General features: G+C 36.0%; 7 protein-coding genes across 10 annotated transcripts; 3 read left to right on the top strand and 4 right to left on the bottom strand.

Moving 5' to 3' along the window:
- Window positions 1–13: 13 nt before the first annotated feature.
- RTL2 (RNAse THREE-like protein 2) lies at window positions 14–1,846 on the top strand. The gene is made up of 4 exons (NM_112933.3): window positions 14–618; window positions 742–897; window positions 990–1,354; window positions 1,489–1,846. Exons 1-4 carry the CDS (start codon window positions 142–144, stop codon window positions 1,664–1,666), a joined length of 1,176 nt encoding a protein of 391 aa, NP_566661.1. The 5' UTR covers window positions 14–141; the 3' UTR covers window positions 1,667–1,846.
- A 46-nt stretch (window positions 1,847–1,892) lies between these two features.
- On the bottom strand, window positions 1,893–5,218 carry CPK9 (calmodulin-domain protein kinase 9). 2 transcript variants are annotated; one of them, NM_001338479.1, is made up of 9 exons: window positions 4,861–4,969; window positions 3,914–4,747; window positions 3,516–3,659; window positions 3,272–3,424; window positions 3,045–3,160; window positions 2,792–2,959; window positions 2,586–2,713; window positions 2,389–2,488; window positions 1,913–2,293 (listed from the first exon to the last, which is right to left on the bottom strand). In NM_001338479.1, the coding sequence occupies exons 2-9, from the start codon at window positions 4,647–4,649 to the stop codon at window positions 2,213–2,215; spliced, it is 1,626 nt and encodes a 541-aa protein (NP_001327803.1). In that variant the 5' UTR covers window positions 4,650–4,747; window positions 4,861–4,969; the 3' UTR covers window positions 1,913–2,212. The 2 variants fall into 2 exon arrangements, with proteins under 2 accessions (NP_188676.1, NP_001327803.1); NM_112932.3 differs by having other exon boundaries at window positions 1,893–2,293; window positions 3,914–5,218.
- A 1,052-nt stretch (window positions 5,219–6,270) lies between these two features.
- EMB2743 (F-box associated ubiquitination effector family protein) lies at window positions 6,271–6,690 on the bottom strand. Its single transcript, NM_112931.2, has one exon. The coding sequence runs from the start codon at window positions 6,632–6,634 to the stop codon at window positions 6,323–6,325; it is 312 nt and encodes a 103-aa protein (NP_188675.1). The 5' UTR covers window positions 6,635–6,690; the 3' UTR covers window positions 6,271–6,322.
- A 447-nt stretch (window positions 6,691–7,137) lies between these two features.
- On the top strand, window positions 7,138–9,103 carry AT3G20395 (RING/U-box superfamily protein). Its single transcript, NM_001084725.2, has 5 exons — window positions 7,138–7,377; window positions 8,001–8,155; window positions 8,358–8,441; window positions 8,611–8,766; window positions 8,874–9,103. Exons 1-5 carry the CDS (start codon window positions 7,245–7,247, stop codon window positions 9,015–9,017), a joined length of 672 nt encoding a protein of 223 aa, NP_001078194.1. The 5' UTR covers window positions 7,138–7,244; the 3' UTR covers window positions 9,018–9,103.
- A 4-nt stretch (window positions 9,104–9,107) lies between these two features.
- On the top strand, window positions 9,108–11,175 carry AT3G20390 (endoribonuclease L-PSP family protein). Of its 2 annotated transcripts, none has more exons than NM_001338478.1 (6): window positions 9,108–9,525; window positions 9,753–9,868; window positions 9,969–10,013; window positions 10,398–10,471; window positions 10,567–10,616; window positions 10,716–11,151. In NM_001338478.1, exons 1-6 carry the CDS (start codon window positions 9,138–9,140, stop codon window positions 10,808–10,810), a joined length of 768 nt encoding a protein of 255 aa, NP_001327365.1. In that variant the 5' UTR covers window positions 9,108–9,137; the 3' UTR covers window positions 10,811–11,151. The 2 variants fall into 2 exon arrangements, with proteins under 2 accessions (NP_001327365.1, NP_188674.1); NM_112930.3 differs by having other exon boundaries at window positions 9,205–9,525; window positions 10,716–11,175.
- Window positions 11,067–12,940, bottom strand: AT3G20380 (TRAF-like family protein). The gene is made up of 6 exons (NM_112929.3): window positions 12,731–12,940; window positions 12,385–12,616; window positions 12,122–12,291; window positions 11,750–12,029; window positions 11,499–11,659; window positions 11,067–11,427 (listed from the first exon to the last, which is right to left on the bottom strand). The coding sequence occupies exons 1-6, from the start codon at window positions 12,852–12,854 to the stop codon at window positions 11,267–11,269; spliced, it is 1,128 nt and encodes a 375-aa protein (NP_188673.1). The 5' UTR covers window positions 12,855–12,940; the 3' UTR covers window positions 11,067–11,266.
- Window positions 12,941–13,647: 707 nt separating this feature from the next.
- Window positions 13,648–15,666, bottom strand: AT3G20370 (TRAF-like family protein). 2 transcript variants are annotated; one of them, NM_112928.3, is made up of 6 exons: window positions 15,433–15,666; window positions 15,107–15,338; window positions 14,860–15,023; window positions 14,467–14,749; window positions 14,214–14,380; window positions 13,648–14,127 (listed from the first exon to the last, which is right to left on the bottom strand). In NM_112928.3, the coding sequence occupies exons 1-6, from the start codon at window positions 15,554–15,556 to the stop codon at window positions 13,958–13,960; spliced, it is 1,140 nt and encodes a 379-aa protein (NP_566660.1). In that variant the 5' UTR covers window positions 15,557–15,666; the 3' UTR covers window positions 13,648–13,957. The 2 variants fall into 2 exon arrangements, with proteins under 2 accessions (NP_566660.1, NP_001327106.1); NM_001338477.1 differs by having other exon boundaries at window positions 13,812–14,127; window positions 15,107–15,666.
- Between the last annotated feature and the right edge of the window lie 574 nt (window positions 15,667–16,240).

Genomic DNA, 16,240 nt, shown 5'->3' with positions numbered 1-16,240 from the left:
TTATATATATATACTTTCCTTATTTGTCCTGAGGACTATAGTCAATGAAAAAGTCAAAACTAATAGAATTAGGAAAACAAAAAGAATTAAAAGGAAAATTGAAACAGAGAAGACTTGGCGTCTCTTTAGATTCTCTCTACCATGGATCACTCTATCTCACCGGAGTACAATTTCCCGGCCATCACTCGCTGTAGTTTATCCAATTCACTTCCTCACCGTCCACCATCACCACTGCCGTCTTCGGCCGATATCCACCGCTTCTACAATTCTCTTTCCCCATCAGCACCAAGCGTTCCGGTTTCGTCGGAGATGGAGTCTATGGAAGCAGTAGAGAAGATACTCAACTACAAATTCAGTAACAAGAGTCTTCTCAAGGAAGCGATTACACACACCTCGTGTACAGACTTTCCTTCTTACGAGCGGCTAGAGTTCATAGGCGATAGTGCTATTGGTTTAGCAATCTCAAATTACCTATACCTAACGTACCCTAGCCTTGAGCCACACGACTTGTCTCTGTTGAGAGCAGCTAATGTTAGTACTGAGAAACTCGCTCGTGTCTCTCTTAATCATGGTCTCTATTCATTTCTTCGACGCAATGCTCCTTCTTTAGATGAAAAGGTAATCCATAAAACTTGTCTTTGCATTGAAGAACCCTGGAAACAGAGTGATTCTTTATGTGAAACAGAGTGATTCTTGTGATATCTTCACCACCAAGTTGTGTGTGTTGATGTCGTTTGATAGGTTAAAGAGTTCTCAGAGGCGGTGGGGAAAGAAGATGATTTGTCAGTGTCATATGGTGGATTAGTCAAAGCCCCTAAAGTTCTAGCTGATCTTTTTGAGTCTTTAGCTGGAGCTGTGTATGTTGATGTCAACTTTGATCTACAAAGACTATGGGTGGTCTGTGTCTACTTCTTCTTTAGATCTACTCTTGTGTGTTTTGTCTTTGTTACTGAAAGTTAAGGGCTTCTTTCTTATTGTCGATTTTGCAGATCTTTAGGGGTCTTTTGGAACCGATAGTTACATTGGACGATTTGCAGAAGCAACCTCAACCTGTGTCTATGCTTTTTAAATTATGTCATAAACATAAGAAGCGAATCGACATCAAGAATTGGAAAGATGGTAATGTCAGTATTGCTGTTATATATCTTGATGATGAGCTTTTGGCTTCAGGCCGAGCTGAGAATAAAGATATCGCAAGGCTGATCGCTGCTAAAGAAGCGTTACGGAAGTTGTCAGAAGTTTTTCCCGTTGAAATGGTTATTGATGAAGATAGTGTAGAGATTCAACTTACACATGCTAAAACGAAGTTGAACGAGATTTGCTTAAAGAAAAAGTGGCCTAAGCCTATCTACAGGTATATCCTACTCCTACATCTTGGAAGCATTCACATACTTGAGTAGTCTAAAGTCTTATAATCTCAAGAAGCAGAACACATTTGATAAGCCATTGTTTAAAAACATTTTGTTATTGTTTTTCACATTTTTTCAGCGTTGAGGAAGATAGAAGCTCGGTACAGGGAAAGAGATTTGTTTGCTCTGCTAAGATTAAGATAACAGAAGAAAAAACATTATATATGAAGGGAGATGAACAGTCCAAGATAAAGAAAGCAGAAAGCTCCTCGGCGTATCACATGATTAGAGCCTTGAGAAAATCTCATTATCTCTAATGGTCTTGTATCATTTGTAAAATTAAAAATTGTATTTACCCTTGAACCAAAAACACCCTCTAATGAATCACTTTCGAATTTTATGTTTTTCTTTGAACCTACTAGCCTGGGGTTAATTAGTCTCTTGTACCCCCACTACGGAGAATTTGTAGGCGAACCAAGCCATTTGCCAAAGATACTTGCGCCTCCGGAATATGTTAAAATATAGGAAAGCTCTGCTTTAGCAGTTGTTTCGTTGATTTGACATTTGATGGAATGGAGAATCACATTAAAAGTGGAGGAACTGAGGTAAAATGTTAACACAGTCAGGATCAAAATCTTAACGGTAAAAATGAAACCTCTCTTTCTCTCATATCACAACAGCCTGAGTACAGAACACAAAGGACAAAACAGAAGAAGTGAAGAACAAAATACAAAACACAAGCAATCAGAGTTTTGAGTATCTTCCTCTTTACGTGGTTTTTGTCTGAACAAACATTAATTCAGCTCCTGATTTTTCTGGATTAGATACAAACAAAAAGACTTTTAATCCAGCAACAATGTCCACTAGAACAGCCGAGGTTGTTGTTGTTGTGGATTTCCACTTCTCATCATTGCGCAGAACTCTTCATAGTTGATTCTACCATCCTGCAAGAGAGGCAAACCGTTATGGACAGAGTTCAGTTTCCTTATAAGAAGAAGAAGAAGAAGATAAAGAGAGGAGATGAATTATTTTAACTTACGTTATCGGAGTCGACATCTGACAAAACCTCTTTGATTGTTGCATCATCTCCCATTCCATATTCCTTCAATGCAGATTCCAGTTCGTCTATTGTAATGTATCTGTGTACACATTTTGATCCCAAGAAAAGGCTCACCATCTTGCTTATATATATACCGGTTAAGAATGAATAACATCGAGAAGAAACAGGTCACTTACCCGCTGCTGTCTTTGTCAAAATGCTGGAAAGCTTTGTAAAGATTCTCATTACTTTCAAGCCTGTGCCTATGCATTGTTGCTGTAATAAACTCTATGTAGTCGATGGACCCGTTCCCATCAACATCAGCCTAATCACAAACCCGAGAATCTGAGTTCTTAAAGTAAAGGAACGGAATGGGGGAAAATATAGTTTTTGACCAACTTACAGCATCCATGAGCTGTTTCACTTCTGCCTCTGTGAGTTTAGATCCCAATTTGGCTAATCCTTCTTTCAGTTCTTCATAAGTGATTGTGCCACTGTTGTCAGTGTCTATGTTAGCAAACATTGCCTTCAATCCTTGGATTTCTTCCGTGTCAATATTCTCCGCTATGACCTGTTAGAATCTCATCATGAGTATAACGAAAAAGAGGACCACAACCACAGAATCACATTGCATATGTGAAAAATCTTGACTTCACCTTTAAAGCAAGTTTCTTTAGCTTATTCATTGCTCTAAATTGTTTCATCCTTGAGAGAACAGCACTGTCAATTGGCTTGTCTGATGCTTCTCCACCTTCTCTAAGCCATGGATGCTCTGCACAAAACAGTAGAGCAAATCTCAGAATCAAGAAGGAACCGATAATGGAATCTTCCAGAACTTTGCATTGTGTTGTGGCTCCGTAAAATGTCTTCAAAAGGTACTTACGAAGAACATCAGCAGCAGAAATCCGCCTTTTTGGATCCGCAGTCAACATTCTACGTACCAAATCTTTGGCACTGCTGGAGATTGACGGCCATGGTTGGCTCTCAAAGTCGATATGGCCTTCCAATATAGCATCAAATATTCCTTTCTCAGTCTCTGCATATCCAATGTTCTGTTTTCAGCTTTTTATTCACAACATATAAATCTCAAAAGGGAAAGGAACAAAGAAGAGAGAATATCGCGTTACCAGCCCAAAACGGGGGCACACCGCTGAGTAGAATGTATAAGATGATTCCAGCACTCCAGATATCAACTTCTTTCCCATATCTGCGACGTAAGACTTCTGGAGCAACATAGTATGCACTCCCAACAATATCTCTATATACTTTTCCTGCAAAGACAAGAAGAAGAAACACCAAATGATGAAGAGTAAGAAACATCAAACTCTATCAGAGAACAAAAACAGCGGTCTCTAGCCTAGTCCGTATATCAAGAAAGGTCTGAACTTCTTCATGCAATTCACGGAACCAAGAGACACAAGATACCAATATAACCAGAACCTTGATACGTATCCTATCTATGTCCTAGAGACAACCAACTTCATCAAAATGTACTAAACCCTAAAGAAAAGTCTGATTATTTTACCCTCTTCAATAAAGACAGACAATCCGAAATCAGTAGCCTTGATCAAAGCCTTCTCATCTTTGCTAGAGAGCAAGAAATTCTCAGGCTTCAAGTCTCTATGCAACACACCCATGAAATGACAAATCTTGACAACATTCACAATCTGTCTACAAACAGAAGCAGCAGCTCTCTCAGTGTAATGTCCCTTAGCAATGATTCTATCAAACAATTCACCACCAGCACAAAGCTCCATCACCAAATTCACAGCTTTCTCATCCTCATAAGCTCCTTTAAACTCCACAATATTAGGCTGCCCACTCAAATGCTGCATTATCTGAATCTCTCTCCTCATATCATCCTTATCAGCTTTAGTCACCAGCTTCTTCTTCGAGATCGATTTGCAAGCGTACTTCTTCCCCGTGGAATTCTCTGTGCACAGATACGTTACCCCAAATTGACCACGACCTAGCTCTTTACCCAATGTGTAAAAGAGCTTCACGTCTTCGAAAGCGTTCTCTAGTATTGAATTGCTCTTAGTGGTGGTCTTGGGACTTAGTCCTGGTGCTGCAGCCGCCGCCCTCCACGGTGGTGGTTGACTATTCACGGAACCTGGTTTCTCCGGCTGCTGAGTGGTTCTCGCTTGTGGAGTATACGACGGTGGATCTTGGTTGGTTACTCCTACTTCAACTGATCTAGTGGTATTACCATTTTGCTGTGGCTTCATCAATCCATGGTTCTTGGCAAAACAATTTCCCATGATTTTAAAAAGCTCAAATTCCGACGACCCAGAGAGGAAAGATCGGAACTTTAGCTAAGCTAGCTCAAATTCCGATGACCCGGAGAGAAAGATCGTAACTTTTTTTTGTTGAAGATGATCAAAAGAAGAAACAAGAGAGAAAATTGAAAGTCAGGATCTTTTTTTAAAATTGTTGAGGGATTATAATAATATAAAGACGTGGAAGCATCACCTCATTAGATAATATACCTTAATTGCATCAAGCTAAATAATGTTAGCCAGATGGATTTGATTAAGAAAGGAAACAAATGATTATATAAAATCAAAGAGTTGAAAAATTGCAGAAATGTAACATGAGAAGCATGAAATGATGAATAATTATAAGAGGACGGCTCTATCTAGGTAAAATGTTGAAAAGTACGACTAATATCAAAAGGAAACCGAGTCAAACTCATACTTCCATTGAATTATTCCTGGTCAGATAAGAACGATGAGAATGATTTGTTTTATCTGAAAAAATATATGTAACATGTTGAGGTTTGAGTAGCTGACAAGAACAAGAAAATTGATGTTTTGATTTGGGACTTTTGCTTATAGTAATGGACTCGAAGTTGAAGGTAGTTTGAAGCAGTGTTTTGTTTTGTGTAGTGTGTGTGACATCATTGACTTGTCGTCGACATATTTACACACAAGCTACACGACAGTTAACAAAAACTATTTCAAAAATGCATAAGCTGTTAGCATGTATCTATTCTTTTTTAATCATCAACATTCAAAAGTTTTTAGGCTTTCAGTTTCTTAGCTTGCTTCTCCTTCTCTTCTCTTCTCTTCTCCTAGGCCTGGCTACGTACCTCCACTCTACATGACTTCGATAGTATGAAAGATCTCAACAAATCTTAAGACTAAGTTTCATTTGAAGATTTTAATACTAACCAAATAATTTTTTTGATTATTCATCTTAACTTTTTAGTATTCTCATAATCAATGCATTACTAGTCTTCATCTATAAGTGCTCATATTTAGTCAAAAAAAGAAGAAGAATTAAGGCTACTGAGAACTCATTTAGCTTGTCTTCTTACTACACAAGCTTCTCTTAAACTTTTAATGGTTAGCTTATATGAAACATAAATCTAGGAGAGCGCTAACCAGCCCAAAACTGGTGGATTGAAGGAAGGTGTATGGTTCCATGACTTGCTTGAGGTTGATATTCAGCTACGGTTACTCTGTAAGTATGCTTTAAGACCAGGGAGTATCAAAGGACAAAACTTAACTCCGAGAAATCATTCAATCTTCTACGTGTCAGCCTAGCAGCCACTTGCACTTTGTAAAACTGACAAGGACAAAAGTTAAAATGGGAAACTCAAATCTAAGCATGCGTACTTGCAAATTTCAAAGTTAAACGCAGCTTACTCTGTTGTCTGTTCTACATAAATTACAACAGCAGAGCTGCCTATTTGCAAGAACACAAACATAACAAATGTTAGAAGAGAAACAGAGATTTAGCAATGAGTCTACTACAACAGAAGAAGTAAATTAAACAACTAAAGGCAACAAAACGAAGTCAAATATGGCAAACAAAAAGAAGTATGAGAGACGAATTAAATTTCTATATATTGTTCAAAGAAGAAGATGACAAAAGAGAAAAAGAAACAAGTAAAAGTGCAAGAAATAGATTATGGGTTTTGTAAAATGCACTATTCAAGTTGCATTGAACTTGGAACATAAGAGGACACAAGTGGTTTGAGATCTCTGTTTCGAACTTCTCCAAGATCCACTTCTTTCAAGGATCCATCCTGTCCAATGATGAAAGCTGTGTTGTGCTTCCTGTCTTTGCTTTGATTAAAAACCACAGCGATTTTCTTCTCTTCATCAATGAAGAAACTTGTAGCCATAAACGAAAACATAAAATCGTTGCCAGTGAGTGGTGTCATATCCACTGATAAGAAGACCTTGCTGCCCCACGACAACATGTTGGGCTCAATCTTAGTTGTAACCCAGATCTCCATTTCTAATGTATGCTAGTCTTCTTACTATACAAGTCTGTGTCATAGCCTATATGAAACATAAATCTAGTTGAGCTAACAAACAAATGCGGTAAAAATTAGTCTATCCAAACTCATTGATAAACATTGGTTAATGAAGAGCTTCTTTTTGCTAGATTAAGAATCCAAGATTGGAAGTTTACTGCTACCACTATAATGACTAGAATGTAAATGGCAATAAACAACTCATTCAGATCGTAGTGGAATGTAAATTGGATATATTTCAATCTCAAGCTTATCCCATCCCTTCCCATTTTCATATTTCAAAACTGCATTAATTTCTCCATTCAATTTTCTTGCTTTTATTTTATTTTATAAAACATTTAGATTCTTCTGTGGGCGCAAGTTCATGCATGCGCCAATAGAGTCGCCAATGCAATGTAGATTAGAGGTATGGGTAGTTCAGCTTCTTAAATGCAACTCCTCCTCCTTTCTCTCTTTTTTCCTTTATAAATTGCTCTTTTCTCACACTCCACACCACTCTCCAATTCAAGCTCTCACCCCATAAATAGACAAATTCAAAATATCTTATAAGAGAAAGAAAAAAAATCAATTAGTCTTCCATCTTTTCTTCATGGGCATTTCTAAGATGATTCTTCTGAAATTCACATATGTTGTTTCTTTCTGGATTACTTGCGTGATCTTCAAAATGTCAAGAACGATAAAACGAGCTTTGTTGGGCTCATTCATCTTCATTCTTGCTTCCGGTAAATTTACAAGTTATCTTCATTTTCTTATCATTTAATGCTGTTTGTTCCCCTTTTTTTTTTTGAATTCTATAGATGCTTGCTAAACTAACGTACTTTTAAAGATGAAACTTGAGACGCCATCTCATTGGTTTTGGATATATGTACTTCATTGACATGTACTTACCTCTCATATATGAATCCACACATATGTATACTATATATAGTTGACAACTTGACATGAGTGTTTGATAAAAGAACTAAAACATATTAACAAAAAGATAAAGAGAAAATTCTTGAATGGATGCGATGTGTCAAGCAACTTCTACTTACCATAAGAGTCTGATGTGGGATCTTCTTTTCCATTTTCTTAGTTTTTTCCTTTAACCTGAATTACTTGTTGTCTATGCATTCCTTAATTGAATTTAATAACTTATCTTATGTATGGATTCTCTACCCTTAAATTCTCATTCTTTAAGAAAAGTATATCTTTTTGTCAACAATATCTTCATCCAAATTCTTAGAAAAATATACTTTCTTTTTGGTATGTATCATTTTAACATATCACATTGCATTGTTTTCATTCCACATTCCATGTTAAACAATTTTATAAGATCACGAAATGTCATTAATTTTGAATGTAGCTAGTGTTGTGGTAGCCGCCATTGTAGGAGCCATCGAAGGTCACACCACTGACATCGGATTTCTTCAAGGTAGTGTGCTTGGAGTGGTGGCTGGAGTTATCACTGCGGTCCAACTCTTTGGACCGGTGCTACATAGTGATCAACCTTTGTCTAAGGTGATTGTGACTCTACATATAACCCTAGAATCTAAAAAATAAATCACTAAACAACCATATGTTTCTAGTTAAATAGTGGGAGTGGTCCTGTAATTAAGAAAGCTAGCTAAAAATGAATGGTATTCTAGTAACTAGTTATCTGAATAAAAGATGATGTTATGGTAACAATAGTTTGGTGACAAAAATATGAAAAGAGTGGCAGGTGGCTTTACTCAGGAGAGTAGTGAATGGGAAAGCCATTATGGGATTGGTTAGACCTTTTGTTCTCAAAGCATATCAATGGCAAGTAAGTACTCTCCATTCTTTTTGTTCTTCTGACTTTTTTTCAACTACGTCTTTTTATTTGACAAGAACACGATATTTTCTAACGTAAAATCAGAACCATAACAAAAAGCGTTAAACTAAGTATATTTTACAAAATTTTAACTCCGGTAATATTATAATACAAAATGCAGATAATAGCATTGGATACAAGTTACATGGAGAGTTCAAACTTATACGATTTCAATCATGAAAAAAAGGGACTATCGAAGAGCTCTATTCAGAACATCCCGATGTTCTACAACCGTTCAGAACATCAAACAAAATCGAGTTGCTCGATTTGCTTACAGGTGATAAAAATGTAATTAATTAGAATCATCTAGGAATCAGATTTTAATATATGATAATAATGACTTAAATCATATATATTTCTAATGTTCATTTTTGGGGTGTGTAGGATTGGGAAGAAGGGGAAGTAGGAAGAAAGCTAGCAAGATGTGGCCACACATTTCATATGAATTGCATAGATGAGTGGTTGCTTAGACAAGAAACTTGCCCCATTTGTAGAGACCATCTTTCACATAACACAACTTCTACATAACAATATGTTGTGGATAAACTTCACAAAGCTATGGACCGACATGACCCAACGGGTCCAAATTTTTAAAATTTGCAATCCAACTAAACTACACAAAAATAAAAATTAAATTCTCAGTAATATATGTACCTAACTAAGGGTAAAGTGGGAAATACAAAAAAACATTTCGAAGAGAAGGAAGAAGACAAAAGAAGAAGCACGAGAATCATCTGCTTAAAATCCAATCGCATCGACTCAGTCTTCTTCTTCTTCTTCACCTACCTTTCTCTCTCTCTCTCGTGGTCCATTCGCTATTCTATACTTCTTGTCGGCGCCGGAGAGAGTGAGATGACTTGGTCGGTTTTCAGATCCATAAATACTCCAACACTCGACCTCTCCACCGCACTTCGCTCCACTCGTACCCCATTGGTCGCTGCTGGTGTCGGCTGCGCAACATTCGCTGGTGTTTCTCTCTTCAGAATGTCTTCTAGATCTCCTCCTTTCGCTTCCCTCTCTGTCTCTGCTTCTTCTGGTGACGATTTTACTCAATTTTCTCCAATTTGGACCGATATTAGTACTTTCTAAAGATGCGATTTTTATGAATGTCAGTGTCAAAAAGTTGAAATTGATTTCAGTTATCATCAATGCATATGTTTGTTAGTATTGGGTTTTAGTTTCTTTCATCTTCCGTATTGAATGATCAAGGGTTTGAGAATAGGGTTTTTACTAAAGAAATGTGATGTTGTGTGTGGTGTGCAGTGAAGAAGGAAGTTGTGTCTACTGAGAAAGCACCAGCTGCTTTGGGACCTTACTCTCAGGCCATTAAAGCCAATAATCTGGTTTTTCTTTCAGGTGTTCTTGGACTTATACCTGAGGTCCGTATATATAAGATATGAAACTGTGTAATCACCATGTTGTTTCTCTTTTCTGTGTTCTAAGATTACAAGATTTGCTCTTTTTGTTTTGTGTATATAGACTGGAAAGTTTGTTTCGGAGAGCGTCGAAGATCAGACTGAGCAGGTTAGCTTTCAAACTGTCACCGTAGTCTCTATAAAAATTGGTTTTGTTTAGAGTACTTTCCACTTGCTTCTCTGTTTTGGTGGATGATTATCCACAGAAAAGGAGGTCTAGCCTCTAGGTCGTCATGATGTTGTTTGTTGGTGAAAATGTAGTGAGGGATGACAACTTAATGTGCCTTATTCTAGCTGAGTTTATTGGGATATAAACTTTCATGATACAAAACTAAGCCTTTGAAACTTTTGGGTTTTGCTTTAAAATTCTTGATTTGGTTGGTATTAGTCTTCAAATTAACTTGTTCCAGTGTAGTTGTAGCAAGGTTGAGTTGCTCTGTTTTTCCTTCCTGATTTTATCTACTTGCTTCTATTATCTTATGGAATATCAAAGGTACTCAAAAACATGGGGGAGATATTGAAAGCTAGTGGTGCTGATTATTCCTCGGTGGTGAAGACAACAATCATGTAAGGGATCTTGTTTTTTTCAACAGTACCATTGTCCATTTGAATTCTGAATCTAAATAGAAAGAAAAACAATCTCTTCTGGTTTTCTCTCAAAGGTTGGCTGATTTGGCTGACTTCAAGACAGTGAACGAGATATATGCCAAATGTGAGTTCTTTAACAAGATTGTTTGTGTTCCTACTTTGTTTGAGATGCATAATTATTAGTGGAGTCGTTAAGGGCATGAAACATTTGTCTCTGTTGCAGACTTCCCAGCTCCTTCTCCAGCACGATCGACGTATCAAGTTGCAGCTTTGCCTCTAAACGCCAAGATCGAGATTGAATGTATTGCAACACTCTAGAACACTCAAATCAATCTCTACGAAGGGTATTTTGGTCCGGAAGATGTCAAAACAAATAAGAGAAACAATGGTTTTTGGGGCTTAACCCATATTTAACCTACTTTTCATTTTGCTGCACTACGAAAAATGTTGCGGATTATCAACCATTAGGTTGGTTACAAATCAAAAGCCTCTAATCAAGAATAAGTTATTTAGTGTCTTGTCCACCCTCATTTGCTGTTGACGTATATGTATTGATTGTATACATTATTTTATTTGAGTGAAAACCATTATGCTTGAAGAGACAAGAGTTAATAACTTAATATGGTCGTTAGAAGAGGAATGATAATTTAATATTGCTAGAGAAAGAAAATATATGTAAAAAAAAATGCAAACACAAATTACCCTTTATTATTATTAGGTGGTTTGGTAACAAAGGAAAAACATGGAGCTTCAAGTTCCTATAGTTTGAGAAATCTAACTAGGGTACCACTTGGTTGAGGAAATGCCCTCGAGTTGAACTTCAACCTTCAACATATCATTCACAACAAAACCCTTTGATGAATCTCTGAGATCAGCTAGAGGGATAATCTGAAAGTCGCCCGAGTAATAAAACCAAGAAGTGTACCAATTACTAACTGCGAAAAAAGAAAGTAAAATCCCATTAGTCAATGGCGATGAGATGTTATATATCCATTTTCTTACGTACCTTGTATTTCGACGTTATTGAGTTTGCGTTGGTTAAGAACTCGAAGCTTGGCTCGAACATAAATCATCTCAAAGGGTTTGAATTTATCGTTAATGTTAAGATACAGCGACATGGCTTTTCCCTTTGAAAGATTACGACCATTCGGAAACACTTGTAAATACCTGATCATCATATAAAACAATAATTGTTAATTACTACCACTATACTCTTATAGCGCAAAGTTTTTACTTCTGTAATGATGTGGTACTCACATGCTTCTTCCTCCAATGGAGAACACATCGGATTGGTAACTTTCTTTGAGCAGCGTCGAGAATCTCAGGAGTGCATAAGTGAATATTGGGTTATCGAATTTCTCAGTGACAAATAAAGATTCAGATTTTTGGTAGTGAGAAGCAACGGTCACATCAACACCAAACTCACAGTGATTATCGTAGATGTATCCGTTTCGCAGGTCTTCGAATTGATCTGCAGACATGACCTTAGGGAATCCCAAAAGCCTTTTGGGTGCAGTAAATTTCCATACGTTGGTATCTATAGATTATAACAAAAATGTTACTATATATCATGCACGCATAGATAATTATTCTTGCTTGTTATACATATTGAAAAAATTTAGCAAAAACCTTGGACGGTAAAGTACTTCTTCTCGTTGTTATTGAAGATGTAAAACCTTAGATCCGCGTAAACGACTTGATCTGCAGTGATGGGGGTCGATTCGTGTAAGAGTACGTAAAGCGAAACGTATCCTGAAGTACCATCCCACGTGAGCCCGTTAGGGTGTACCTTAAGTACCCTGTATTATATATCATGTCTTTTAAGACCCATCAAAAGATTTTTGGTACATAAGATTCGATTCATGAAAATGAAGATCAGAATACCAACATACCAGTTGTATCCACCAGCTGCAAAGGGACGAGATTCGAATCCCAAGTAGGGGATTTTAAGGAACGAGTTATAAGACTCTATCTTGAAAGAGTAAGACGAGGGAGGAACTTCTGTTAGACCTTTCACTATGTTTGAAGCTGATACTTTATAATCAAGTGATGATGAGATCTCATTATGTTTATGCAAGTAATTTCCTTTTTCCAGGTTTGGTGTTGGTCCATCTTTTCCCTTCTCTGTTTCAGACAAAAATACAGAGCATTTGAAAAAAGAAAAAAAAACAGAGGATTATGTCCACACACAAAATCTAAGTTACATAGATGAATCTAAGAGTGAAAGAGATTTTATACGCTGTTGAATTGTGTTGAAGTCATCACTGAATTGTCGTATAAAGGAACCCGCAGACGAAGATGTGATGAAGAGACAAAACAGGAGATAAACAAAAGAGGATGTGTTTCTGTAGAGACTCGTCATCTTTCAAGGTTATGACTTATGTGAATGAAGTGAAGAGAAGAGAGGTTAGTGGAACTTATATATTAAAGAGATAGAGAAATGCTTTAGGATGGAGTCTTCGAATATTAGTTAGATTCTTACGTAATAATGTTGTTTCAAAAACAAAACATGATTCGATGGTTTCATTTAGCATCGTTGACTTTTGAATCCATCTCAAGTTTGGGAGTGCCCTCACTTGAAGTTTTCATTAACTTGACCATAAAATAATTCTACATCAGATGAATAAATTTTTATAAATCCTATATGAACTTCAATTTTCTTAAAAAAACATTCAAAAACATATGATTGGAACTGAATACAGTAGTTTGAATTAAATTATAAAATAGGTTCAAATGCATTGTAAGTTTTGATACCTATGAATAAAAGAATCAATGGATTTTTTTCTATGGAGGTTGGAGTCTACTGCTAAAGTACTATCATTAATGTATTGCCATAAACAATAAACAATATTATAATTGCTAATCTTAAATCTCCACTTGATTATAAAGATAAAGACTAAATCGATCAAAAACCAATACACTAGATCCAATTGCTCTATTCTTTAACTTTTTATGATGTTAGATAGTTTTATTTAACCTTTTTCTTTTACTTATATTTTCCAATTTTCTTTTCACAAAAGTTCTTATTAAATTTTCACATTGAATTTCATTAAAATCCCCCACCAAAAGCCAGGCTTCATCTAGTGTATTGGTTTTTGATCGATTTAGTCTTTATCTTTATAGTCAAGTTGAGATTTAAGATTAGCAATTATATTATTTTATTGTTTATGGCAATACATTAGTGATAGTAATTTAGCAGTAGACTCTAACCTCCATCATAAATTATCCATTAATTCTTTAATTCTTAGGTATCAAAACAAACAAAACTGAGCCGAATGTTGGATTGGCGGATTTTTTTTTGGGTGAAGACTATTTGATCTTTCAAGAAGATATATGATAATTTGATAATGATATGCTGAAGAAAAAGAAACAATTGTATTTGAAATGCATAATCAAATTCTTATTAGTATTTGATAACAAATCAAACACATGGAGGTAGGTACAAGTTCTTTGCTTAGAGAAAATCTAACTCGGGAAGTACTTGGTTGAAGAAATGGCCTCCATTTCAACTTGAACCATCAACACATCGTTCTTAACGAAACCCTTTGATGAATCTGTGAGATAAGGGAAATAGATAAACTCAGGGAAACCCCAGCTATATTCTCCATATCCCGGACCATTGTACCAAATATCGACTGCCCAAAAAAAAGAAGTAAATCTCATTAGTCATTGCGATGAGATGTTATGTATACCCATCAATGAACACATATCATTTACTTACGTTCCCTTTCGATGTTACTGAGATTGAGTTGGTTAAGAGCTCGAAGCTTGGCTCGAACATAAATCTTCTCATATGGTCTGAATATCTCATTCACATTAAGGCCAAGATACATCGACAAAGCTTTTCCCTCTCCCGTACCAAGACCACTTGGATTGATTTGTATATTCCTAATCAACATATAAAATACTTGTTACTACTTACCACCATTTTACTACTCCACCAGAGTTTTTATTTTGAAATAATGTTGACTCACCAACTTCTTCCTCCGATGGAGAACACTTCTGATAGGTAACTGTTTTTTAGCAGCGTAGAGAATCCCCGAATGGTCCAGGTGAATCTCGGATTTAGAAAATTCTCTGTGACAGAGAAAAGTTCCGATTTTTCGTAGAGAGAAGGCATGGTTACATCAACACCAAACTCGCAGTGATCTCCATCGTAGAGATATCCTTTTGTCGGATCTTTGAATGTATCAATGGGGAGGACCTGAGAGAATCCCCACATCGTTTTGAAGACACTAAACTTCCACACATCGGTATCTACAGATTATATAACAAAGACCAGTCGATATATAGATACATATTACTATCATGCACAAAGTATCTTTCTTGCTAAAACACTACATTTCTTGATTGAAAATTATAAGAACCTTGGATAGTGAAGTACTTCCTCTCATTCTTGTTAAAGATGTAAAACCTTAGATCTGCGTAAATCTCTTGCTGTCCGAGAGTTGAGTTGTCTATGGCTACGTAAAGAGAAAGGTACCCTGAACCACTATCCTTCTTGTTACCATTTGGGAACACAACAAGTGTCCTGTATATATTGAGATTCATCAAAATATATTTGGTATGTAAGATTATAGATTCAAGCAAATAAAGATCAGATGACCAACATACCAGTTGTATCCACCAACTGAAAAGGGACGAGATACATATTTCTCCGTGTAAGTTGACTTAAGGAGCGTGTTGAAAGACTCCATCTTGAGAGAGTAAGACGATGGAGGACGATCTCTCAAACCTTTCACTGCGTTTGAAGCTGATACTTTATAATCACGTGATGAGATCTCCTTATTTTCTTGTAAGTAATGTCCTACGTCCAGGTTTTGGATTGGTTCTGCTCCTACCTCCTCTGTTTCCAGACAAAAACAGAGCATTTGAGAAATAAAAACAAAGGATCTGTTTTCCATTTATAACAACTAAAAGAACATAGAAAATTGGCATACGCTGCAGATTTGTTTTGAGGTCATCAGTGATTTGTCGTATGAAGGAATGTGCAGTGGCAGATGTAATGAAGAGACAAAGCAATAGATAAGCAATAGCGCTTGTGTTTCTGTAGTGGCTCGCCATCTCTTAATGTTGGTTTTGTGTATGAAGTTTGCAGAACAGAGAGTACTGAGACTTATATGGTTAGTAATTTGTGCCTTAGTGGGAGATACATGCTTAGTTAATAATGCTTTGGGATGCTCAAGATCAAGAATCAAGATTTTATTGAGACTGATAATATTATTTTATGTGCCTCGTGTTTGCGAATGCGAATTAAAAATTGAATAATATTTTTGGTTGATTACGTTATTTCACCTAGCATCATTGACTATTGAATCCATCTCAAGTTCTCAACTTAGTTGGTGACTCATCTGAGTTTCATTACCTCATTGTACATCAATTGATTAAAAGCTATCATATAAACACATTTTTTTTAACGTTTATGAATGAATTATGTATATACAAATTCTCAAAAGATAAGCATGACTTCTAACAATTACTGTAAATAGTAAATACACCCAAAAAAAACCTCATATTCACACTCAACTCTTCCAAAACGAATTTTTCTGCTAAGAAAACGTATTACTCATATTTTCTTTCAAGTTTATTCTAATTAAAGTTTTTAATTGATTATAGTTTCTCTTTGTTGTCAAAGAGTAATCATAGTTTCTTCAATATTCAATAATGCATTTTCTTATTTGCGTGCTATGTATATTTATATATATATATATATATTTTTTTTTAATTATTATTTGATATAATATTTTT

The sequence above is a fragment of the Arabidopsis thaliana genome, chromosome 3, assembly GCF_000001735.4.
Source record: "Arabidopsis thaliana chromosome 3, partial sequence".
Classification (NCBI taxonomy): domain Eukaryota; kingdom Viridiplantae; phylum Streptophyta; class Magnoliopsida; order Brassicales; family Brassicaceae; genus Arabidopsis; species Arabidopsis thaliana.
The sequence above is the reverse complement of the archived record's forward strand: the minus strand, read 5'-3'. Positions and strand labels throughout refer to the sequence as shown.